This window comes from Akebia trifoliata, chromosome 11, assembly GCF_017979445.1.
Source record: "Akebia trifoliata isolate Shusen 1 chromosome 11, ASM1797944v1, whole genome shotgun sequence".
Classification (NCBI taxonomy): domain Eukaryota; kingdom Viridiplantae; phylum Streptophyta; class Magnoliopsida; order Ranunculales; family Lardizabalaceae; genus Akebia; species Akebia trifoliata.
The window spans coordinates 7,286,405-7,313,450 of record NC_141385.1 but is presented as its reverse complement, the minus strand read 5'-3'; the positions used below and the strand labels follow the sequence as shown (position 1 = coordinate 7,313,450).

Here is a 27,046-nt window from a genome sequence, read left to right as displayed (position 1 = left end):
AAAGATGTGTCTCCTTGTTGCCAATGAGAAGAATATCATTTACATAAATTAATAACAAAATAGTAAATTGTCATGATCCTTAAGTTAAGACTTAAACTTTTCGCTCCATCGATGCCTAGGTATCTTTTAAGTATTGGTTTGGGTCATAACATTTGGTACCAGAGCTAACCCCAAATCCAGGGTTTGAGTCATGGGGAGGAGATTATAGAGGAGAAAAAAAAGATTCATTTGTAGTATGGGATATGGGAAGGGTTCTAAGAAGGAAAGAAAAGAAGAAGGAAAAAATGGGCTCTTCTACAATATAGGATATGGAAAGGTCTGTCATAATAGGGTATTGTGAATTTGTAATTAATCTGGGAAGGGGAGACCTAAGGAAAAAGCGAAAGGGGCACCTAATACTTGGAAATAAGGTCAATGGATTCACTATAAAGTGGGGCAAGGGTATCTGCCCTAAAGCGTGAGGGTATGTTATGTCCTTAGGTTAAGACTTAAACTTTCTGCTCCATTGGTGCCTAGGTATTTTTTGAACATTGATTTGGGCCTTAACATAAATTGATGTCTAAAATTGTAAAATAACAAATGTTTGCAATCTCGAAACTGTAAATTTTAATTAGAATTCACTCCCATCGTTGTCCTCAATCCTCAACCCTAGGCTCACGCAATCTCTTTAAAATTCATATATCTTTCTCTTACTTAATCTCGAGCATCTATTGTCCTCAACCCTCTCATAGTCCTTTGAACTCTAAGAAAGATGTATTTTTATCTCACGTCTCGTTCTCAACTCTCTCTCAATCTCCCTCGATCCTTCAAGAAGGAAGAAAGATGGATATGGCCTTCATCAAAGATATATATTTTTTTTATTGAGGTTAGAGTTCGATTGTGAAATCTATGTTTATTTTTAACTTTTTTTTAATAGTGAGATTAGGGTTCTAATTTCATTTATTTTTTTTGACATCGATTACGTCATTGCGTGTACATTCCACGTCAGTTGAATGTATTCGAGTATTTATATATATATATTTTTTCCGTAGAGGTAATTTAGAAGAAGCGTAATGATTTTCGAACTCTAACAACAACTCAAAAAACTTACCTACGTGGCATGTGTAAGAACCGTAGACTTTTCTTTGGGGATACACAACTATATATCTCCATAAACATATGAAGTTGTGTATCTTGAGGCAAAAATCTACGGTTCTTTGCACTTTGCATATGCCACGTCGTTTTTGAATTATTTCGTCAGACCGAGTTATTCAGCACTAAGAAAAGAAAAAAGAAAAAAGAAAATAGAGAGAATCCAGCTCGCAGCGAAGAACAATCAACGGACCAGTCCAAGACCAGTTACATAAGACTGAGAATCCTCGTTCCTCTTCACGTTGAAATTAGGGTTTCAAGAGAGAGAGAGAAAGATTGTGGACGCACTTAGTTACATCGATGGGTGAGAAAGAAACAATTGCCGCTCTCCCTCGCTCTCTTCCGCCAACTACAGCAATTGCAGACGCTTCTCCTTCTCCTCCTCCTCTTCGATTCGATCCAAGTCGCAGTAAGTTTCTCTCTCGTTCTCTCTGTATTTGTTGATTAGTTGATCGATTTTACTTGAATCAATCTCCTTTCACCCTTAGAGCTATGATTTCTTTCTTTCCGATTTTTTTTTTCTTTAAATTTGAAGCCCTAGCATGATTTTCCCTCTCATTCAATTTCCCTAAGATTAGTTTTTCTACGATGCCCCAATTTTATTTCTTTTCTGTTATTTAGATTTCGATTAGGTTTTATGTTCATGCGTTCTATTAGGGTTTCACTCTGCACAATTGTTTGCATAACCTAGGATTGCTCATAATGGATTTCTTGTTAGAGATCAATACTAGATGTTTGCACATGTGTTAAAAATTTTCGCCAATTCGATCACTTTTAAGATGAGTTGAAAATTTGATTTCTGTATCGGATCCTCGGACTTCCAAGAACAATTCGTGAATTTCGAATTCCTAAGATACAAAATCAAAATCGTTCTTTGCAATCCTTATTGAGTTCTAAATAAACCGTAAACTAACCAACAATGCTTGCTAAATAACTTCAACCCAATTTAGGAAACTAGATTTAAGAGATGAACAAACAACTTAACCTAGAACCATCTTACTACATCTAAATTATTAATATAATAGGCCTTGCTTGTTTGCACCGTAAATAAACGTAAACAGAAACGTTTACGTTTATTTGTGGGATGTCGGTGCTTGGATGCTAAAATTCTGGTGGGCCCCACTGTAAGGCAACACAAAACTTAATTAAAATTACAACGAAATCTCCACAAAGTATTGCGGAGAAAATACCTCCACAAAAATTTACATTATGTTAACTTTCCTCTCTCTCTCTAACTTTTTAAACCTCTCTCTCTGACTTTCCCCAACTTCTTAAACATTACCCAACGTTAATATAATTATTATTTAAACAAAAAATCGTGAGATAGAATCCTACTTGGAGCTAGTAAAATTGCACCCAAAAAAAAAAATGATTTTTTAAATATTGATGTTTTTTTAAAAATATAAGAAAAACGAGGGATAGAATCCTACTTCATTAATTTATATTTATTTTTTAAATTAAAAAAATAATTGTGGGATAATAGTCTTACTTGCGTTAATTTATATTTATTTTTTATGAATTAAAAATAAATGTTTTTCATTAGATGTAGGGCATTAAAATGATTTTGGGGCAAGTTACGTTTAGGCACTATCAATGCTAATATTGACATGTTTGGGGCAATGGAGTTTCTTTCCAAAATTGAAAATTAACAAGTGGAAGTTTGTATCTTGTAGTAGATGTTTAAGGTAAATTGTAGGTGATTAAAGAAATTTTGGATTTCTATTATAATCCTGATTTAAAGAGAATAGTATTGTATGACCTATATGAAAATACTTTATCTATAATTTTTTGATTTGTTTTAAAGTAATATGTAACTATTTATCCTTTTTTATTTAACTTCAAACAAGGTTTTAAAAAGAAAAATAATATTTTTTTTACATTTACGTTATAATCAAGCAAGATTTTCCATTGGACACAACCAAGCACTCTAATTACAAAACTATGTAAATTTTAGTAAACACAAAATTCTGCAAACACAAAATTTTGTGTTTGTGACAGTTTATGTTGCAAACAAGCAGGGCCATAATGTGTTATGTGCCTAATTGTAGGGATGGGAGTAGAGTAGTTTTAAGTACGTATGATGTATAAAATATATTCTTAATAAGTAGTATAATAGTTAAAATAGGTTAGGTGCATGGGATCATAATCTATATTGTGGGAGAAATTGAGTTGTGGGTTATGGGATAGTGGGTAGTTTGGAGAAGTGGGTAGTTAGGGTAGTGTTTCTCTTGTATTTAAATTTATTATGAGATTAATGAAAAGATATGCAGAGAAATAATTATTAAGATCCTATTGGATTTTGGAGATTCACCATGTCACGCCCCGAAATTCCAACACGAATCCCTATGATTCATCGGTTAGAATCTCGAGGTGTGAGGTAATCAATCACACAATCTGACAGAACATTCATAAATAATAATACTTATGAAAAGAAAATATACGCAGCGGAATAAACATTTAACTAACATCTATACGAGAGTCTAGAGTAAGCAGAAGAAATCGACAAACACTGATATAAGTCAAGATCTTTAATCTCATAATTTATCAGGTTACAAAAATTTCTAAACTAACATGTTTCTTATCTACAACCAACAACCGCTAGGATCCTCTACTAGTCCTCAAAGACATGGCGGCGGCAAGACATCAATCTGATCCTCCTCAAGGACCTCCTCAAAAGACTCCTCAAAGAACGGTTATTCAAAAGTTGAATAATCTGAAAGGGGAAGGATAGGGTGAGTAACAGGGGAATGTTACTCAGCAGGATGAACGCCGTTCTAACAACGAGTCATACATGCACGAGTAATCAGTTGAACAGTTAAATAATGTAAGTTTTTCATAATGTAACATACGATAAATGTCTAAGCATATTCAATAAACAGTTAAATAATTTCAACGTATCATTTCTATCATTTAAAGTAACATATGCATCTTTTAAATGAAAACATCTATCAATCATTACAAAATAAGAAAAAGATACATAATAAAAACACGGCGGTGTAATCGATAAGAGAGCAGAGGAACACGCCGATATAACCGCCTCGGCTATGGCAATACGATATTCCAAACTTAACCTCCGATGTGGAATCCCATCGTTATAATCTGATTTTGTGGCCGGTCTAGCATACCACGGTTGGATGACCATTTATCCGGCTCAGACTGGCCGTTGACCAAGAACCCAATACTGAGTTCAACTAACGGTGAGGTCGACCGTTTGACGACTACAGACTAATAGTGATCACTAACTAGCCCAGGAGACCCCTCGCGTCGAAGCCTATCAAGAGGCAATGCATGTGAACCCCGCTTATCTCTACACTATACAGAGACCGCCTTTACACACAACGTTCCCCAGAAAATAAGTAGGAGAAATTCCCGGATTTCATAAGCTGTAATATGCTCTAAGGTATCCCATACTACCGAAGAGCATATGACATCTAGTGTTATCCTAGATTGACTCGCCGCTTCCGGACACACAGCAACGCGTCACTCTTTATGGGTTTTCTACAAACCTTTACTGGTAAACAAAATAATTTATTTTGTATATAATATATCATTTTTTTTTTATCGAAAATACAAACAAAGTCTGGTAGTGCCTTCCAGTGACAGTTATCTGTCATTTCCATCCATCAACTATCTCATCTCTCTATCTATCTATCACGTTTTACTTGGCATGGCCACTACGTAGAGTTGGAGGCACTGTCCCATCAATCAGTCGAGAACATACGTTCTCTCTATCCATCCATCAATTAAATCGATCAATCTATCATCTAATTTCTTACATATCTATTAAAGTAATTTTACTTTTAAAGTAATTCGAATCCATAAAGCATCAACCAATTCCATTCGATGGTTTTGGTTGAGTCGAGAGACTCGAAAACAAAGATAAAACTATTAGACATAAAAGCTGAAAATCTATAAAAATTTAACTAAGTGTTGAAAAAATGATTTTTCAAAGTCGAAATTGAAAACGAACTATTTATTTATTTATTAAAGAACTTAAATTAATACTTAATTGTTTTTAATGAAATAAATGTACGAAATGGATATACATACTATATGGAAGCAACACAAAACAAATTAGAACCAAACTCAACATTCGGATACTTTTCCGAATTGCTGATTTTTCGTCATTTTTCGTTGAAACTCAACCAAAATCGATTTAAATATTATACTAACTATAAAATACTTATGTTACATCAAATGAACTAAAACCAATCATAAATAAACATGCAAACATGATTTAAATTGTTCAAATATGTATAAACTTAATGAAATAATCGATTTATCAACAATCATATGGATTTTCTATGAAATTATAGCATAACTAGAAGGTAGAAGGGAAGGCAACCTACTTCAAGCTATTTTCAACGGTTGAACGAACTTTAAAATCGCCTCCGGCCAATCTCTAAAATTTTCTTCCGGCGAAAATCGGATTTCTTTGCATCCACGCGTAACCCTCGGCGAGAGGAACAACTTTCCTTCTTGCGCCTAAGCTCGGATTGTTCTCGTTTGGCGTAGATCTGAGTTTTAAATATTGAAGGAAAATGGTTGAGATTTGTTTGGAGAGGAGAATAAGAAAAATCTGATTTTTCTAATAGAATTTAGATATTTATATCACTTAAGTTGGGACATACTTGTCATTTTGGGAATTATTTTTCCCAAATGCCGAATTGGACAAATTTATACTCTATTTCGGGTGATTTTTCGACACGAATCTAATGATATGATCGGTTTCCTCATAATTACGTCTCTAAGGTGTCATTTACCTATTGTAAAATATCTAACGCGAAACTCGAGGATTTGATAACTTTTAAATCAATGCACGGATCTAAATTTTTTTCCTCGAGATACATTTTAGGTTTTTCAGGTCATTACACACCATTTCGAATTGGTGGCCTAGGAGGTCCGATCTCCCTCGAACGAGATCGATCTCAATCTTTTTTTTCTTTTTTATTATTTTTGTGATCCGATTTAAGTGGGTACGTAACATAATGGGAATGTATATTTTGTTCTTGTGAAAATCTACAAAGCTAATCCTCTTTGCAACATTGTAAAATCTCTCATCATAATGAGTTGCACAACCAATTTTTATCTTTGAATTATCAACTTGTTATTAAAAATTTGATTCTCGCTTAGGGCGCGAGAGGACCCGAGTTCAATACTCAGAATGCCCCCCTCTGTTAAATCATTAGCTAAATTGATAAAAAAAAACTCTTTATTGCCCTCCACATTCATCAACCTTGTAGAGAGGAAGCGCATGACTTCATTGGGAAAAAAATCCACAACACTTGTATATGACTGGAAATACTTTATCTTTATTACGCATATTCATGATAATTGGATAATTGAACATGTACCCCATCTACCTAGTGGTCATTGTATTTGGCTTTGATGCTTTACATTTTCCCCCCGGTTTTGGATAAAAGTTTCAACAATTGGATCACCTCATTGGAATTTTTGATAATTTTGTTTGTAGAAGATTGAATAATTGCTCCAGTCATTTTTAATTTATTTCATTGGCCCAAGCTTCAATTGTAGGTTTAACATTTTCCCTAAGAATTTCACTGCCATGGCCATCATTTTCATCTGTTTTCGGCCTATTTCTTTTGCTTGATTAATGGTCCAAAATCCAGCAGCGGTGATTGAATTGTTGTAATAGATTCTGTAAATCCCTTTTGCCTCAAAGGAATCAGGAATCATGGGCTTTGAAAACAAATTGATATATCCCTGTTTTTTCTGGTTTAGATAAAAATAAGTGAAAGAAATAGCGAGAAAATGGATCTCTTCGAGGGGGTTGGGACCACAATGAACACTTCCAGAATAAACCCTAAACCAACTAATCAAGCCTACTTGCTAATAGGTATCCAAACCAAAACAAGAAACTTGAGTTTATAATTAAGCAAATAACTAAATCTAGAACTATCTAAAATCATGGGACCATCAATTTGATTTCTATGTGTCTTTATGAATCCATGCGGTGATTCTCATATGTGTACTTGAGCGTTGAACCTTCCCTTGTGAGAGATTTTGGGTTTGATCCCCATGGGAATGTTTCCCCTCGAAAAAAAGAGAAAAACAAGTAAAGCTAGGAATGAGCGACTCTTGTGATCGAGCCAAGTTTGTGGACATTTGATTACCATGCATATGTTTTCATTTGGGTAAAGATTTTGGTGCCCCTGATGGAGACAGAACTTACATGTTCTCTATTAAACCCATCTTTGCATCAACTTTTAGCTCAAAAACATGGTGGTTCGATGGTCAATACCATTCAGTGTATACCTGAAACACTAAAGATACTAATGGATTTTAAACTGGGTTATTAAATCATCAGTACATTTTAAGACAGATTTCTATATGTTGGGCCATTCAGTTATTGTATACGCCCAAGAGGTGGAGCGGGGTATGAGATATCTGACCAATTGTTTTTTTTTGATAAATATCTGACTGATTGTTTGGTGGTCCCATTCATGCATGGATGCAACACATGAATCTTTTGTGTTTGACCCAATGGTCCTTTTTTTTTAAAGATACTTACACCCCTTTTATCTTCTTGTGAAGTGATTGGAATTATCAAAAGGAAGGCTCTGATAAAGGATCTAGCTGCTGCATACCATGCCGAATGTCTCGCTTGTTGTCAAGAACTTCTAGAACTCCAAAGAAAATGGGAGGAGGTTAGGAACTAACATGCTTTTCATAAATTTGCGCACTTCATATTTGGATATTTCTGACAATTATGCTTTATCAATTTACTTTTGTCTCATAATATATTTCGTGGAAGTACTTTTTACCTGTATATCATGCATGGCATGAACCCTTCAATCGAAACCAAACTTCTTTTGACCTACCAACTGCAAAGTGGTATGTGTGGCAGGCACTATTGGAAGGAGGGGGAGAGAGGTGTATAGACAATTGATAATTGATTCCGTATGGAAGATTATATAATCTTGACTTTAAGAGGGAAATAAGTTATAGCATATTCTTTCTAATGGAAAGTCATAGAAAGAAGATTAGTATCATTTATTCTGTGTGAGTTATTGTTACCATATTTTGTTTTTATCTTCCAGAAGGCTCCATGCATACCAGTTTTTGGTTTATAGATTATTGTTACATCCAATCTGAAATACCTAAACATTTCTATTCTTGGTTATAATTCCCACTAACCAAATTTTAAGATCCATTTGGCCATGACACACATGTGATACTCACCTCAAATAAGCAAACAAATTTTGATTAGCTGTGACCTGCCTGAAGTTAGAAAAAAAAAATACCTTTTTTTTAGAAGTAGCTACTTAGATGCTTTTGATCGGGAATTAAGTAGCCCTCTCAGACTATCTTTAGAGGAGTAGGTTGGTAGAGTAATCTAGTGTACTTGGTTTTTGAACCTCGCTCCCATAAAGACTTGATTGATATTATGACTCATCAATTAAGATCTCTAGATGAGTAGGAATCACATCTAAAAGGAGCCCTCTATGTGAAACATAAGACTAGGGGTGTTAATGGATAGTCGAAAATTCGAATTTGAAAAATTGGATAGTATCCGAAAATTTCGAATATTGGATTCGAATTCGGATAGTTTTATATATTCGAATCCTTATCGGATACGGATTCGGATATTAACATTTCGAATCCGATAATATCCGATTCGAAATAATATATAATATATATTATTTTATTTGATTTATTTTATATAAATAATATAATATGTATTATTTTATTTGATTTATTTATTATATACATCATATAATATATAATAAGTTTTTTTAATAATGAAAAATCAATTGAATAAGGAAAAATTGTATTTTTTTTAATATGCAAATTATTCGAATTCTAATCGGATATTATCCGATATTTGATAGGATAATCGGATTCGAATTCGGATATTACTGTATCCAAATCGATAAGCATCCGTTGACAGCCCTACATAAGACCAATTTGATTTAAGGTTCTGTGGAGTTGAAGATTCCTTGATAACTCCATTTTATAAGGTAAATAATAAAAAAATATTTCGCAAGGTTCTTGTTGCTTTTATCTTCTACTTAAATGATTCTTTCCCTACTTGGGAAGTTGGGCTTTGTAATTGGGTCCAATTAACGAAATGTCATATATACCAAAAACTCTGTGAATGTATGGTAATTATGGTTAAACAATTACAGATTGAAAAATTCAATATATATACATAGATATATGAGAGCGGTTCCTCGGACGGAAATAAAAACATGCTCAAAACTGATGAGATTCAACCGTTGGATTTAAAGCATTCAAACGGTGGAGATCTATTTTGAGTATGTAAAAGACGCTTTACAGTTGAAACACACGTTTGAGACTTAATATTTCAGAAAATTACACAACAATCCGTTTTAACTTTTGAGCATGTAAAAGACGCTTTACAGCTGGAATGCATGTCTGAGACTTAATATTTCATAAAATTACACAACAGTCCCTTTTAACTTTTGATTTTATTAAAATCAGAAAATTAAAATAACTCAAATTTGACAAAAAGAGGACCTTTTACTTTTTTATATAAGGAAACAGGTAACCTGGACAATTGAATTTTTTTGTTTTGACCATTGTTTCAAAACGAAAATTTTAACCTTGCTTGGGCACCACAAAGTCAGTCTTATGTTTGGTTGTCTTGTGGTTACCGAGGGAAAGAAAATGAAGGGTGAATGGTAAGATTGGGACTTCTCAGCTAGTTCATGTTGTCGTTTGATCTTTCAGTGGTGAGCAACAAAGATTTTGCACCATAGTCATTCCTTTTATCCCTTTCTTTCTCATTGTACGAAAACGAGATTTAAGATATTTCAAGTGTCCAACATTCTACTGATACACTAACCTCCTCAAGATGGCTTGGTCATTCCATCTTTAAATTCAATAAGTTAATGACTAAATTTAGGAAATATTAGGTTAATGTCCACAACTAACAAGGTGGTTTCTTTGCAGGATCACATCATCCATTATATTGGCTTTCCTTGAACCTTTGGATAAAATCAGTTATCCACCTTCTTGTGGTTTGCTCTCTCAGCAATTGGTTGATATATATTTTTTCCTTTTTTTTTTTTTTTGGCTTGTTGTGGACCCATTGTTTTAGAGAACTTCAAGATTGACTATTTTGGGTCATCTTTGAATGGAGGAAAAAGGTTTGTTAAGGTGCCAGAATAGTTGAAGAAGATGGTCTAGTGTTGTTGTAAGGGAAATGATCCACTGTGAATCATCTGCATTGGAGTATGGTGTGAAACATTGTCATTGCATGCTTAATATAATGTTTGATTTGGGAAAATAATTACTACCCTTTTTATTCACTGCTCAATATTGCACTCATTTTGCTAGGTAAAGGCACTAATTCAGAGTAATTTTGTTTCATCTTGTAGGCCATAAAATTTTGAACAAACATCTAGAAATTTTGTTTAGAAAAAATACAAAACAAGAAATAGAGAAACATCATCATTAACCTAATCTTTTGCCACAAGTGGAAGGAGAAGAAAGCCAAATATACCTTAAAACTCAAAAGGCATGCCTTAACAAAAGATATAGCTTTAGATAGTGTTAAATAACTAGATATGATCAATGAAGACCAATGAAAGAAACAAGCATTGTACTCATCTCAAGTCAATCAATCAAGAAGGTTCAATCTTCTATCGGTCTAGATGATTCAAGCAATGGATACAGAAATAGTAGGCTGATTTGGAGTGATGGAAAGTGCATCAAAAGCACAAACGTAAGCAGATTTACAAAACCAGTCACTCTTGGGTCTTGGACTCCATTGCTGCCTCTCTTCAACTTGAGCCAACTTTCACAGAATCACACCCGATCACGTGAGCTCTTTGGGTAAATACTGAGAGAGAGAGAGAGAGAGAGTTCTTCGTTCCTTCTGTAGAAGACAATGGGTGATGGAGTAGGGAGAGAACAGAGAGAAGTCACAAAGGGTTCGTAGTTTTGATTTATTTTTGTTTTCTGATTTTAATAAAATCAAAAGTTAGAAGGGTATACTGTGTAATTTCCTCAAATATTAAGTTTCAAACGTGTGTTCCAGCTGTAAAGCGTCTTTTATATGCTCAAAATAGATCTCTACCATCTGAATGCTTTAGATCCAATGGTTGCATCTCATCGGTTTTGAGCTTGTTTTTACTTCCGTTCTAGGAATCGTCCTCTCTCTCTCATATATATATATATACACACTTGAGTTTGCATGTGCCTACGACATAGACATCCTCTTTGGGGTTCAAGGGGTAAAAGAGGAAAGATAATAAAGTTAGAGGGGTATTATTAAAAAAAAGAGGAGAGGAAAGACAATAAAGTTGAACGGAGTAGAAGAGGAAAGACAATAAAGTAAAGTTGTGTGGATCCACTCATTTGTCTTAATCTTTATACCCCACAAAATTATAGCTCAATCTCAAGCTACAGTTTTGTGGGATATAAAGAGAATGGTGTCAACCATTGTGTTTCATTACACACACACACACATAGAGTCTCACTCAAACCGGGACTTGAGTCACTTGAGTATCTCAGCTTGATGTCCACTAATACCAAGTCAATTTGCCTAAGTTGATATGGGTTGTACTTCGTACCCCATGCACAATGAAGATAAAATGCATTGAGTGGCAACAATATCATCATATAGAGAGAAGAAGAAAGTATATTGTTCCCTTACATCCCCACCTATTGTGCTTAGTTATGAGATCTTTGAGGTCTGCTCCCTAGGAGAGTATAATTACTCCCAATTGTGGCAAATGTTTTACTCAATGATATCTTGAAGGTAGAAACATCCATCCTTATATCCAGGAACCAATATTTGGGGTGCACAGTTATTTACGTTCACTCTTCCAAAGTTAGAATTATGGAGAGATCTGTTAGTATTTAAGGGATTTAGAATACGTAGAACCAATACCGAATATGTGGAGTGTAACTTTAGTACTAACACACCCATGAAGATGAATGCTACAATAAAATTCATGTTCTGGAAATACCTTGAAGCAATCATTTCTATTGTAAATCTATAACTATGGATAAAGATGGAGAGATTAAGGAAGTTATTGCCTGTAGAATCAGAGTTAGATGGTTAAAGTAAAAGCAGGTGCTATGTAACCAATGTATACCAATTAAATTAAAAAGAAAATTTTATAATATAACAATAAGACCAACCATGATTGAGCATAGCAGAGATGGATGGGTGGAAAGACTAAAAAGATAAAATTATAAATGAATGTGTTCAAGAAAATTTAGCAGTAGCTCCAATAGGCAATAAACCAAGAGAATAGATTGAGATGATTTGGGTCATTCAAATAAGGTTAATTACAACCTCAATTATAAGAAATATGCAAGTTGAAAATTCTAAAAGAGCAAGAGGCAGGCCGAAAAGAATGTGGATTGAGGTAGTGGAAGTGGATACTAAGACACTTTCAATGATGGAAGGCATGGCTTTGGGCAAAATTGAATGGAGGAACAATTCAGTAATCCAACACCATCGATGATTATTATCTCTCTTCCAGAGCTAGGTCCAGGTAATTAGGAAAACAAGTGGGAAAAGAGAACATAAGACCCTATTCAATAATATTCTATCATATATTATTACCAACCCTTTTTTCTCTATCAAAAAAAAAAAATACTGGCCTTTTTGCCAGTAACTAAAACGCTAATCCCAATTTTATTTAAATTATTCTCTTTAATTTTGGGAAGGCGAAATCCTTTTCCGCCATTCCACTTCGTCTTGGGCCATATCTTTTGCCATATGATGCGTCTTGCATTTTTTTCTTTTTTTTGTTCTTTTAACCACCGTCTGTGGTTTTTTTTTTTTTTTGGATAGATTCATCCACTGCAATTTTAGTCTTCCTATCGCCCTTTAAGATTCTTTGAATTGCAAGGTCCTTCACATTGATACTGTTATCACTTTTCTTGAACATGCCCTGACCATATCATCTTTTTCATCACCATCTCAAACTTTTATCACTTGATTTCATATTTTTATTCAATAAGGGAAAAAAGATGGTTGGGGGAATGTTGGGCTAGGTAATGCATTGCCATCTAATTTTCGTATCCCATTGCGCATTGTAGGTGATAATAATTTGTTTTAACTTCAAGGCTGTTTTGGCCTTCGTAAAATCACGAAGTGATTATTTGTTTTAACTGGTTCTAATCAGCCCTCAAATGTTTGGCAGCCATGCATGGACAGCAAAACTCCCGAGGATATAAGAAAAAAAACGATAAGGCAACCAAAACGCATGAAGAAGACCCGCTAATGACTGCACTTAATGTAAGACTTTCTACTTTGTATTCTCTGCATAATTGAGTATTTTAATGTGTTAAAACCTTGTTTTGGAAAGTGGTCCAGACCAGAAGGTCGCCCTGGTTGGGCTGGAATGTATGTGCAGGTGAGGTGTCTGGTTTGACATGAAACTGGAGGCCCATTTAGTTAATGAAAACATTGATTTTTGTTTGTTTTTTCAAGGGAAACCATAATACTATATATATAAAGCTAAATAGATGAATCAACGTGATGGGTGGAGTTACATGATAAGGAAACCCTGGGTACTCCCAATGACTCCTGCCAGAATGGTCATCAAGTCCTCCACGCGGTGCAAAATAGGGGGCTGATCCCCTTGGGGTTTGGGCTGATCCACAAAATTCTCCGTTTCTCCCCACTGAAAATTAGGTAAATTTTGGCGAACAAGGGGTTACCCAATTAGTTCACCAAATGAATTGGTGATTCATGGAATTTCTTGGCAATTCTCTCAATTAATTGGTAGATCGTTGAATTGGGGAAAAATATATTTATGTTTCTTCTAAATCTATTTTATTGCTCATAAATTTCTTTTTTATAACCCCTCACCCACCCACCGAATCCGAACTTGATTACTACGGTCCATAATTGCTGTTTAAAAAAGAAAAGAAAAAATAAATGAAATTCCCACCCAGTTAATTATGATCGAACCTTTTATGTAGAAGTGATATAATGGTAGCTAGTGTTATATATTAATATTTATTCAAGAATTTAATCTTTAAATAGATATTAATTCATTTCATCTACTTCTGAGATTTTGGTTTTCTGGTTTAGTGACCAATCCATTTTTTTGTGGCAATTTTCTTACACATTATTTGAGACCCACCCTTCATCTGGTTTTGTTACAGTTATGTTGTCCAAGCCCTCGTCAAGGTCTTTCTTTGTGTACGCATACAGTTGCTTTGATCATGGCTGTGTGGTCATTTAGGCGTATTGCAACTTGAGGTATATATACCAGTGCAGGTGTGATCTGAGCTACATTTGCAAGCATGAGTATCCTCTCTGTTCTGTGCCATCATCAACAATGGAGACCGGAGGGATGTATCTGTATAGGTTTAATTGTTATTTTCATATTATTATTGCTGTGGATTCATGCTTTGGCCTTTAAAGCTCTTTATGGTGGGCACAACTATCAATTTAATCTCTCTTGATTCTTACCTTGAAATACCATAACAGTTGAAAGTTCCAGAGATTCTTAGGTTCTGTTTGTATACATTTTTTTTTTTTGAGTAAGTTTTGCAAAATTACTTTGGGGATAATAGCTTCTGCAATAATGTTTTTGAACAATATAAATTAATTTGTTTATGTCGATTTACAGTGCTTAATTAAGTAAGTGTTTCAGATAACATAATTTGACTTGAATTCTATGGATTGATTTTCATAGTAAAAAGGAAAAATATTATCTCAAAACCAATTGGCAATGAGTGGAGAGGCCCGAGATCTTATGAGTGAGATAAGGAAATTTGTCTCCGATGCGGGATTAAACTCAACATGTCCTTGCACATGTGGGCTGGATTGGGCCAAAGCACGTGAAGATATGAATTGGGTGATATGGAGGAAAGAAAGACCCGTTCTTGTCTCACTCCTTATAAGATCCCAAGTCTCTCCACTTATTTCTAATTGGTTTTGAGCTGGAGTCCCAAATTTCTCATGGTATCATAGCGCGTAATCATAAGGATGTAGGAGACACGTTACACATGAGGGGGAGTGTAAGAGAGAGTCTCGTAAGTTTTTACAAAAATAAATTATTTTATCATATATATAAAATTTGAAATGAACAATATTTAATGTTAAAATGTTTTTATACCATTTTTGATATTAAAATACTGTTTATGTTAAATTTTATTGTTTTTGTAAAATAAGTTATTTTCAAAACTGATAAGTTATTGTTTTCGAAAATAAAATGAATAATACATCATTTTGATAATTTTTCAATTTTCAGGTAAAATACCCTTTAACATATTAACAATTGATTTTAATCATAGTTTTAAAACTTGAAAACTCAGACTAGAGACTCCAAATGATGAAGGGTATGGAAAGGGTATTTTAGTCATATAACAGTCAATACAAAATGGCATGGAAAGGTGACAATTATGGTCAAACCATATCTTATTAATGATTTCTTAAAATAATTAAATGAAAACAAATAGAAAATATAATTGGGAATCTTGGGCAAGAAAGAAATGATGAGAAATACAGAGGTGTGGAAGAAGAGAAGAATCACAGTACCGTACCAACAGCCTAACTGCCTCTTCTCTCTCTCTCTCTCTCTCTCACTCGGAATCCCAACGTACCGCTTACTGTCTTAACAAATAAAGTCGTTAAGCTGTTAAATTAATGAAAAAACTACCACGTGTCCAGTGAAAGTGAAGTTGGTGGGTCAAACACAAAGAAATAGTATTAAAACTCATCGGGTCAACTCGAAACTCAGTCGAGACAATTTGATTCAACTCATGAAACTTTGTCGAATCAACTCAAAAACTTGGATGAATAAATTCAAGAATTTGGCTGAGTAAAAAATGAAACAAGTAAGATTTGAAAACATATTCCCAAAATCTTGATTTTTCTTCCAAACTTACCTCCAGGAGATCCATCATCTTCAAAGTTCTTTAACCTACTCAATCCAATACTTCAACATCTTGAAGAAAAGGTTTCTTCAACTTACTCTCGAGTCCCATGGACTTCAAATTTAAAAAATATTTCTTGATTTTTCTATTGAAAATTTTATCATCTTTAAGCTTATAAGCCAATTGAACATTGTTTGTCTTCCATTGATTTCAGCTCTTGAAAAAAATCCTTTTGCATATGGAAATTCATCGTCTTCTACTTACCCAAAAACCCTTTCTTATTCTTGAAATATGACAGTTGATGAGAGAAATAAAAGAAGGGGTGGGTTGAAGTGTCATTTTTAGGCTATAAGGCAAAAGATTGATGATAAGAGAAACTCAAGTAAATTAATATTTTATTTGACTCATGAGTTTTTTTTTTTACTCGAATCATATTCGAGTCGACTAGCAGGTGTTTGACTTGACTCAATGGACATTTGAGTTGATTCGAGGGACATTCAAGTCTAGTATTCGAGTTTTAAAACTACAGCCCTGAGTATTATTTTATTAGCAAACATGTCTCACTCTCTGTTGATTTAACGACCTAGCATCGTTTGTTTTATAAACAACAAATTCCGACTTTCCAACGAATCTTTTGATGGATTATACTTGTCCAATCAAAGGTTTCAATGGATTTGGGGAATTAAGGCTACAATCGAATCTAATAAAAAATGTTGTCAAACTTAAATAATCATTATGAGTATTCAGAGTAATTGATCTAATGTGATATCGTACTAGCTCGATATTATATGTAGGTATGTAGTCATAATAGACAAAGATAATGCTTTACGAGATAGTAAGCTAAGCCAAATGAGTGAAATGATAGCTAAAAGAGGAAAGGAAATAAGGACACGTGAAAATTGATAGGAACCATAGATACTTTTTCACTCGTGTAAGTTTCTTACACGAGTGAAAAAGCATCTATAACTCCTATCCATTTTCACATCAAGAAGTGCGATATGAGATTCTAGCCTGAGGTCACTCCAATACGACTCTTAATTTATTTATAAGCAAGAGAAAGCATAAGAACTTTTTCAACCTAAAATTAATTGTGAGTAACATTTTAATGAAAATAAGCTTCTTTCACAATAGAGACTCATTATGAAAAGTAAGAAAAACTCTAAATACTTAACATAGTTAATTGTAACACGACGTACTTGTTGCGATTGCGAAGCTCCTTGTTGAAGTTATGTCTACCTTACCACAAGGATATTTAAGGGTGACAAGTAGAAATATGCTATTAATTCATTTATTTGTCCATCTAAGATCATCCTTTATTCGGAGACTTTCAGTGTTTTAAAAAGTTCAGGCGAAGAGATTGGATTTTAAAAAAAGAAGTTGATCCGAATCACTTTGAACTATTACTTTACAACAACAAAAAAATCCGATTTTTCAAAACCGATGGTTCAATTGTACCAACCATCGATTATCATGAATCGGTTCTTGAAATAAAAAAAATCCTATTAAAATTAAGTTTTATTATGCCTCCCCCCCCCCCCCCCCCCCCCCCCCCCCCAAATAAAGTAACTTGTAGACTTGAGAAAAACAATGATCATCTTGTGTTTTATCCAATGATTCGTGAAAGAGTCTATACTTATAATTTTCTTATTTGATTTTTTTTTTTATATATTTAAAATTTATTTAATAAATGCAAATCATTTTAACAAGATTGGACCTTGGTTGAACCTGGTCTGACCATTTGAGCAAAATTTTGGTATTTTTACAAAGTTTTGAATTAACTCGGAGAATTTTGTGACTATGATAGGGCATTTGGGAGTAAGGGTACTATCTTGATTCCATTGTCGTGCATTCGTTTCTCGTAGAAATAGTGGTGTCAACAGTCGGGTTTGGGCCGGACTTGGTTGAGCCCTAATCAGGCCTTAAAGAGGTGTGTTCTTCATAGATTAATCCCTAGCCCATCCCTAACAGGCTCGGGACAAATAAAATGACTAAAATTAATTATTTTTAACGAAAATAATTTATTGTTGTGCATGTTTGAAGACTATCCAATCGAAGTTGAAATTAATGTTTTATTAACCTATAAAGGTTATATCTGAGAGTTAAATAGTAATCAAAGAACATATTTTACTTTTATTAGAAAAATATTTTCTTATTAAATATATTATAAATATTTCTATAAGATTAAGGAATGGACTAGGTTCTATAAGGCCCTAGTCCAACCCGGATTTAAAGGGTTGAGAATTATTAAGCCTGGCCCTACCTTGGTGAGCTAGATACGAAGGCCCTAACCCTTATTTTGTCGGCCTGGCCTGGCCGGGCTAGTGGGCCGAGGGCCTCAATTGTCACCCATAGCAGAAAATATGATTACAAAGGGTATTTTAGTCATACAACAGTAAATAATAGGGCGACAAAATTAATGGTCGCGTCTTTCTCATTTTGGGAACGTGAAGTTATGGTCAAAGTTATCAAACCGTATCTTATTTATGACTTCATAAAAATAATTAAATAAATTTAAAAATAACCCAACACCCTCTCTCTCTCTCTCTACAAAATCACAATTGTACAATTGGACCAGCGTCTTAACGAGCGCTCGCTCCACTAATTTGCGCCGTAAGAATCACACGCCACTCTTAAGAGTGCGATTTGATGTTACGAAATAAAATTATGATGCTTTAGGCATGCCCCCCCCCCCCTATGTTTTGCTAAATATTAGAGATACCCCTTATGTTTAAAAAATGATGACATGCATTCCTTGACTTCAGTTTTTCTACATAGACTAAGGGGAAAAGACTTGAACATTCTGATATTAAACCTCTAATAAAAAATTTGGATTTTTCTTCTAAAAACTAATCATTTTAAATCTCATTGAATAAATTTTTTAACTCTCATAAATCATCTTGAGATTTTATCTATTTCAAGTCTTCAACCTTCAAATCTTAAGACAAGATATAACTTTTTAAGAAATATAAAATGATGAAACTTTCGATTGAAAAATCTAAGATTTTCTATAAAGAATGCAAAGAAGAAAATAATGGATTAAAATAAGGTTAAATAGATTAAAGTTATCATAGAAGTTGAAGAACTTGAAGATGACATGATTTGGAAAGAAAAAGTAAATAATATTTTTGAAAAAAATTAAAAATGATGAGATTTTGTATAGAAAAATCTAGAGTTTTATGTATATGATTAGTTCTAGGTCGAAAATGATGAATTGAAGATTAAGTTTGAGTAGATATATAATGGAGGTTGGAGGAATTGAAGATGATTGGTTTTAAGAAGAAAAATCTAAGTTTTTGGCCAGAGGTTGAAGATAAGGGCATTTGAGTCTTTTTCCCTCAGTCTATTCAGAGGACTAAGGTCGAGGGATGTATATAATTAATTTCAAAACATAGGACGCATCTCTAATATTCAACAAAATGTAAGGGTATGTCTAAATCACCTAATTTTTTTTAAAAATGATATTAATGAAAGCCTGCCATCTCTATATTAGAAGGAGAATTTTTTTTTTTTAAGATTCTATTGACACCCCATCCTTTACTTACAACACACCACTGTTCTGAACTCATGTATTGATTGGTCACTTGGTGTGCTATAAGTAAAACTTGGTGTTTTAATAGAAACTCTCTCTCTCTCACACACACACGTGTGTGTGTGTGTGTGTTGGAGATATTACAAAGATTTATTTGCTAAGACGAGAAAAAACTTATGAGAGCAGCTTATCAGTGAGAAGCACAAGAAACGAGTTGAATAACATTTCTAATTATGGTTGTTTTTTTGTTTGATTATGAAATAATCATCTAAATAATTTGAACGAAACGACATGTTGGATTTTAAAATTCGTTTATGAGCAAAAATCAGGTTCTACAATCTGATCCAACGCTCCCTTAGTGTCTTGGATTTTTTTCATTTTAGTAGATATGTAGCATTTTTTTTGTTCATTTTACTTAAAATTTTCAAAGAGTCTTGGTTGCAACAAAGTTCTCCATTTAGGGGATTCAATAAATTAGGTTATCCTATAATCTCATATGGTAATTTTATTATTAAATAAAAAATAAATTTTGAGTGAGGAGTAACCTTGAGCAAACAATCTTTCAAGGTATATGTCAAGCCCTAGTACATTACACCAAAGAACCTTATAGGAAAGTCGAGGATTCAATGGTATAACCAATCAAGTACATCACTACGTGAAAATTGAAAATTTCAATTGACTTACTTGTTGGGCCCACATGGATTGCCAAATTGGCAAAATAACACTTGACTATCTGGGTTCATTGCCTAACATGGTTTTAAAATTTGGTTTCGCGTCTCGTATCGTTCATGTCAGATATCGAATTGTCTTGGATGAATTTTTCGATACGTTTAAGACGTCTCGTCCAAAAAATTGAAAAATGAATGTGGGGTATTAAATTTGGTTCAAAAAATTGACTTGTTCATCCGTCTCATTCATGCCTGATATTGAGACGACTCAGATGATACATCTCGATCTCGGACAAGTTCTGATGTTGCCTAGGCGAGATTTAAAATAAAATAAAATAATATTTTTGACTTGATCCATGGGTTTGAAAATTGATGACCACTAAACTCTTAAATATCAAATTCAAATGCAATGGTGAAAAATTATCTTTTCATTCTTTATAATTTCTTAAAATTTTTGGTTCAACATTTGTGTGGCTTTCGATCCTATTTTGAAGTTGAAGATATTTTATTTTTGAAAAAAGTAAAAAATAATTATTTAAATATTTCACTTTTGGGTCTGTCCGATTAGGCCTACCCGATCAATAAGGGTCAACCATCGATTTAATTTTTAAAACATCGGTTTCAGCTTTTAAATGAACATCAAATTGCCACGTATTTACTAAAACGCATATCTGTTTGTTAAGTAGAAAGGGAAGGACATGAGAATAAAAATGGTTGCTCATGTGGAATGTTAGATTTTAGTTTAGCAGCTTAAACACTATTTATTTTTGGGTTCTCTTAACATGTTAAGAAGCTAATATTAAATAAATCTCCAAAAAATATATTTTACAATCTAAAATACCCTTCAAAGAAAACTTTCCAACCAAAAATACCCACAAATGCTTATTTCTGATGTGTATTTAATGCACTTAACAAGTTCCCTACATCATGTGTCAAAAATGTATTTTTTTAGAGTCGTGCTGGAGTGACAATATTTACTATGATTCTCACAATTTTGACGTGGGTATGCATACATAATCATAGATGATTTTTACTCGTATCGCAAGGAAACACATCTATGGTTATGTGCATATCCCACGTCAAACTTGTGAGAATTGTAGTAAATGTTTTTTGTCATTTCAACATTTTTCATTTTTTTAAGAGTCATGATGAATGCACACAATTTTGACATAGAACCATACAGGGGCGGAGCCAGGACTTTACTCATGTGGGGGCAACGTAGAAGTAGAAATTTTTTTGGAGGGCAACAAAAATTGTAATTGTTTTGTGTGGGGGCAATATAACAATGGAATTTTTTTGTAGGGGCAACTAAGAGTTTAAAACAAATTATGAGGGAAGGTTTGAAAATTCTTATGGGGGCAAGTGGCCCCATTGCCCCCACACTAAATCCGCCCCTGGAACCATGGATCTTTTTCATCGGGATACACACAAAAAAATGGACGATTTTGTACCCTTGCGACATCAGCCATGTATTAAAACCATTTGCATTCATCATTTTTTTTTTTCTTATGAGTTTTATTAATAGGGTATCATTAACATGTACCAGAGGGGCAAAAGTGCACTAAATACATCTTAAGGAATAAATAATTTTTAAGGGCATTTTAAGCACAAAATCCAATTTTCAATCATTGCACTTTAACATGTGCCCTTAAGGCAGGTGTTAGCAATGTCCCAAAGGTACACATTAAGGTGCATTAAATACACCTACAAACCTTTTTTTTTTTCTACAAAAATAACTTTCCTTACTAAGTAATAAGATTTTAAGCCTTGTTAAAAGTCGATTTGCTCAATTAGATTATCCCATAAAAAATACAACTCCACCGTCCTCTAAATTTAATTGAAAAACTCAAATAAAATTATTTTTAAAAACAATTCTTTTTGAGAAAATAGTCGACGAACGAACGAACGAACTTAAAATCAAAATTTAACGTAAAAAATAAATTTCATGGAATTTTATCCGTACAACCCTTAGTAAAGGTAAAATCTTTACTAAGTTAGTAAGATTATTCCGACTCGACATTATACTCTCCCACTTTCGTCTTATCTACTGCGGTTATGAACAGTCCTCTCATAGAGACCGTTAAACAACTCGCAGCACTCGACACTAGTACGGCAGATGGCACGACACAACATTAATGCACTTTTGTCTCATCTTCCACGTGTTTATTTTTTGTATTGGTCCAAGCTTTAAGACGATACACTTCAATTTTAAAAGGAATAATGCTGAAGTAACATTGTGATTTGTGAGGGGGCATTGTGTGCACGTAACCATAGATGCTTTCATTGAAATATCACTCGTATCTCGATGAAAAGTATCTGTAATTCTAACATGCATCCACGTCAGCCATGTTACTCCAGCACGACTCTTTAAAAAGAACTACTATTTTTTTTGTACTACCATGAGTTGGCTATCTACCCTACTCCCTGTCTTATTTTTATGCGACATGTGGCACACCATATTCTGATAAAGTTTGTTGGATCTTTTTTTATCTTCATCTGGGCTTACTTTGGCAGCAATTGAAATTTGTGTACCAAAACAAATAGTAAAGATAATTCGTAGTAGGGTAGCTACTCAACTCCGGGGAGTACATGATCAACCCAATAATATGGAGTGTTTCATTTTCAGTACGTATACGTATACGTATGTGCAGACAACAATAAAGGACCCAGTTTTTCTGCAGAACCGTATAGACTTCTTCTCAGCAGTGCTGGACTCGTGCATTTCGCCACCTCAGCATCTCTTCATGTGAAATAAGTTTCTGCAAATTTCTTATAGCAATTTTACCTCGTAGAGAAGATAGATAACCTGTAAACTTGGTATAGTTTAAGACTTGAAGTATAACGATTCCACGTGGCATTTCTTGCCAATTTAGACAGACTAGATGATACAATATTGAATTTTCCACGTGGAGTATTAGAGATTTACAGCTATTAAAATTCATCAATTAAAAACAATAAGAGGCGATAGAGTGCTATTATAGCAGTATTGGTCCGAAATATGCCACATGGCAAAACAGTAGGCCACGTCATCTCTCAAGTGTAGAGAAAACTTGACACTCCATAGTCATCCCTACAGAATTTCTAAATTTCTCCCTGACTCTTTCGTATACATGAAAGTGAAACATGGGGTATTTTAGTAATTTCGTAATAACATTTCATATAGTAAAGAAAATACAGATATAGAAGAAGAAGAAAGTTGCACGAAAATGCCGGAAAACAACAAAAACATTCTTATCTGCCGGTTTTCTGTGATCTCTCTGTACAATCACCACTAACATTAAAGAAAAATAAGATATCAACGAAGAGTATTTGGAAAATGTGGGTCAGAGTATTTGGAAAATGTGGGTCAGACTTCAGAGCCAAAGAGCACCAGCGTCCTTAAGTAGTGGGACCAATGTACCATTGATATGGCAAGACATAAGTGTCTGAACTCCACCTAAAAACTTGCCTCCAACGAACACTGCTGGGACCAACTGTTGATGACCTCCATCATCATGATCACCAATCAGACGGTAGAGAACAGCTTGCATTTCTCTTCCACCTTTTTCTTGATCAAGTTCTATGATGGCGGGTCCCACTCCAAGACTAAACAACAAACGTTTCACCACGTGGCACATGCAGCACTCACTTAAGCTGAACACTACTACAGCGTTACCTGATGCCAGACTTCTCACTCTCTCGTATGTCCTCATTAACTCCACCGGTAGTTCCCGGTCACCAGTCTCATTAACCACCCAGTTTCCTGTTTCCTTCATGATTTCCATGCTGTTTGTCTCTTTTTCACTTTCTTAAACTTCTAGAAGAATGTTATCCAATATATCTGGACTGCAAAAACAGAAGACAAGTGCAGCAACTTTGATGCAATTATTCAAATAAAAACTGAGAGAGAGAGAGAGAGAGAGAGAGAGAGAGAGAGAGAGAGAGAGAGAGAGAGAGAGAGAGTAGTAGTAGTAGTAGTAGTAGTAGTAGAAGGGAATAGTAAAAGAACTTATAGTATCTAGGGTTTTATGAGGTTTAGATGAACTAGTGGTTGTTATGGAGAAATTGGATCAGTTAAAGAAGAAGAAGAAGAAGAAGAAGAGAACTTATGGTTTAAAGTTAATTAGGGTTTTGTTTTCTGGATCAGAGGTTCGTCAAAATGCAGAGATGAACTAATAGTTGTGGTGAGATATATAATATGAGATTGGGTTTTAATTAAAAGAGAAGAAACAAAACTAGAAAACTGAGAGTTTTTTTGGTACTTTTTCTTCATGAAGAGAGAACCCCAAATGTTTGGGAGAAACATGGATGAATCGTTTTCTACTTTCCAGAGTTTAAAAGTTTCAAAAGGAAAAACCCTATAGAGAGAGAGAGAGAGAGAAGAGAAGAGACAGAGATTTCCAGGGTTTAAAAGTTTCAAAAAGAAAAAGAGAGAGAGAGAAGAGAAGAGACAAAAAATTTCAGGGTTTAACAGTTCAAAAAGAAAAACCCTGTAGAAAGAGAGAAGAGAAGAGACAAAGATCGAGGAAGAGATTTCAGACCTTTAGGGTTTCTGGACCCGGCAATGTCTGACTCCTTCAGCTCTCCTACCACCCCTAGGACTGCTGCCCCTTCATCATCCTATCTTTAACGCGTGCCTTCTCTCTCTCTCTCTCTCTCTGGTTGAGAGGGTTTTAGAGAGATTTTTCTGCATGTGAGGGGGTCCTATATGGGCTTTTGTACGGACTTTAACGGCGCAACGTAACGTTTTTTTAACAGAAATGGAATATTTTCGTCAAAGATTTCAACATAGAAGGGGAGGGCAAAACCGACAGACCGACAGGTAACGTTCTAGAGCCGTCGTTTGATGGTCAGAGTGACAGTAACGCCGTCAAATCTCTGTTAACATTACCTGGGATGTGGACCGTTGCCATAATAGTTTTGTTTCATTTACGAAAGTACCCCACTCCTTGAGAGAGTTACGTCCGTCATTTTACAACAGGGATTAACCCTGAAAACTCTTTTTTTTTACAAACCTGCCCTTTTATTTTGTTTACTTTTTTCAAAATCCTAGAGTTTTGTGCTTTGTATTGCAAATATTTGTAAAGTTTTTGCAGGTTTGAAAGATTTGGGCTGCACCTTAGACCAGCCCTCTATCCCTATTGGGCCCATGCTGTGTAAGACCATACCCGTCCGGGTCAGCTTCAGATAGAGTAAATTTATTATTTAATGACGATTATTTGGACTCTTACTATGAAGCAGTAGCCCAGTCGAAGTTTAACTAGTTGGAAATTTTGAGAATTTATTTACTTTTGTGGGTTCAAATTAATGGGTCATAGGCCCAATTGATACCCCTAGTCAACAAGTTATCCCCCAATAGTTTTACTTGTTTTTTATTTTTATTTTTTAAATTTATGTTTTTGGATTGTAAAATTTCATTTACATTTACTAAGGGGATTTGTGGTGGTTGCAATATTACAAAAAATTAGGAAACAAAGCTGGGTAAGCAAGCATCGAACAAAATTATACTGAGTTACGTTCTTAGAAGCTACGATCCACCTCTTTAGTGCTGGATTGGGACTCATTGAAGCCCAGCCCATTAGCCTTCCTGCTCAAAATGTGGGCCTATTTGTATTGGATGGGACTTATTTAATTTGAAAAGTCATCTCAATAACTTATAAAATAGTTTTCTTTTGATGCTTTAAACAGTTAAATTAAATATTTTTATTAATATATATACATTTTTTGATAACCAGGTATCCCCATAGACAACGGACTGGACCCATATCTGGGCTTTTCCCAGTCCATAGACCATGGTCTTGTCCAAGGACTAGTCCCAAGGAATAGGCAATGCCTTCACATCACACTCACCAGGCAGGTGAGGGTTCACCCTTGTGGGTGGCCCTTGAGGAATTAATGCTCATACTGGGTATCGAACTCATAACCTAAAGGCATTAACCATTTATTGGTCCAAAATTTCCATTGAACCAACCCCTCAGGGTTTAATTAATCCATATTTGCTTTAAACTAAAATGAAACTTGATTATGATGATTTTAGGTTGACTAATTAATCAAGTAGAATTTGAAACTTTGAAGGTTATTTTATGGTATAGAGCCTGGACCGACATCCATATTTGGCCCACGTGGACTGCCTGGTTTGTCCTAATGATATCTCAGCCCTCTACAATTAATAGTTTAGATCTGGTTTAGAAAAAAAAAAACTTTTTTGTTCAGTAAGATCTAAGACTTCGAGAATGGATGGTGAAAACAAATCCTCTTTAAAATAATAATAATAATAATAACAATAATAATTTTTTCCAAAGTTCTTAAAATTTTATGCTCTATAATCATAATGTGATTAAATATGAATATAATACGTGTTCAACATATGCATCTAGGTACATATTTTTTACACATGTTGCTTTTAATAACAAATAATATATATGTTCCAAATAAATGTCTGAAACATAGCTCGAAAAAATGCATTATTTACAATCATCCCCATGATAAAATCCATTGTTCACAAATATCTCATGCAATTTCAGAAATTTCGAATATAAAATTTTATCCGAATTCGAATCTGATGTTTGGAAATTTCGAATAAAAATAACGTTCGATTATTGAATGCAGATCGACTATCCATTGATGGGCCTAAATAGAATCAATTTCTTGTGTACCAGGGTAATTTTTGTTTAGTGGGCTAGATCTGGACTTGGATTTTGAGGCCCGGTTATTAAGGATCCATTTACGACACCGAGCCAAGTCGATCCAATTGAGTCAAGTTGATTAGATTGTGTTCCAGTTGATTTGAAGTTTTAAATCCTAACAAAATCAATGTAAGCCTAGACCAAGTTAGGGCTGTTATAAATTAACTTCAATCACTATGGTTTGGGAGCTATTATCATGCTGAGAGATTCTATTG

At 34.2% G+C, this 27,046-nt stretch overlaps 2 protein-coding genes across 2 annotated transcripts; one reads left to right on the top strand and one right to left on the bottom strand.

The window, feature by feature from the left end:
• Nucleotides 1-1,262: 1,262 nt before the first annotated feature.
• LOC147390654 (uncharacterized) lies at nucleotides 1,263-14,567 on the top strand. Its single transcript, XM_086458682.1, has 4 exons — nucleotides 1,263-1,540; nucleotides 7,687-7,799; nucleotides 13,281-13,375; nucleotides 14,251-14,567. Exons 1-3 carry the CDS (start codon nucleotides 1,432-1,434, stop codon nucleotides 13,359-13,361), a joined length of 303 nt encoding a protein of 100 aa, XP_086314808.1. The 5' UTR covers nucleotides 1,263-1,431; the 3' UTR covers nucleotides 13,362-13,375; nucleotides 14,251-14,567.
• Nucleotides 14,568-23,519: 8,952 nt separating this feature from the next.
• LOC147390653 (glutaredoxin-C1-like) lies at nucleotides 23,520-23,930 on the bottom strand. Its single transcript, XM_086457962.1, has one exon. The coding sequence runs from the start codon at nucleotides 23,928-23,930 to the stop codon at nucleotides 23,520-23,522; it is 411 nt and encodes a 136-aa protein (XP_086314088.1).
• Between the last annotated feature and the right edge of the window lie 3,116 nt (nucleotides 23,931-27,046).

Excerpts from the sequence above, each read along its gene's own strand:
- LOC147390654 (XM_086458682.1), top strand. The coding sequence starts at position 1,432 with ATGGGTGAGAAAGAAACAATTGCCGCTCTCCCTCGCTCTCTTCCGCCA. Across the intron at positions 1,541-7,686 it reads TCGATTCGATCCAAGTCGCA|TGATTGGAATTATCAAAAGG; the intron begins GTAAGTTTCTCT and ends CTTCTTGTGAAG. Across the intron at positions 7,800-13,280 it reads TCCAAAGAAAATGGGAGGAG|CCATGCATGGACAGCAAAAC; the intron begins GTTAGGAACTAA and ends AATGTTTGGCAG.
- LOC147390653 (XM_086457962.1), bottom strand. The coding sequence starts at position 23,930 with ATGGAAATCATGAAGGAAACAGGAAACTGGGTGGTTAATGAGACTGGT.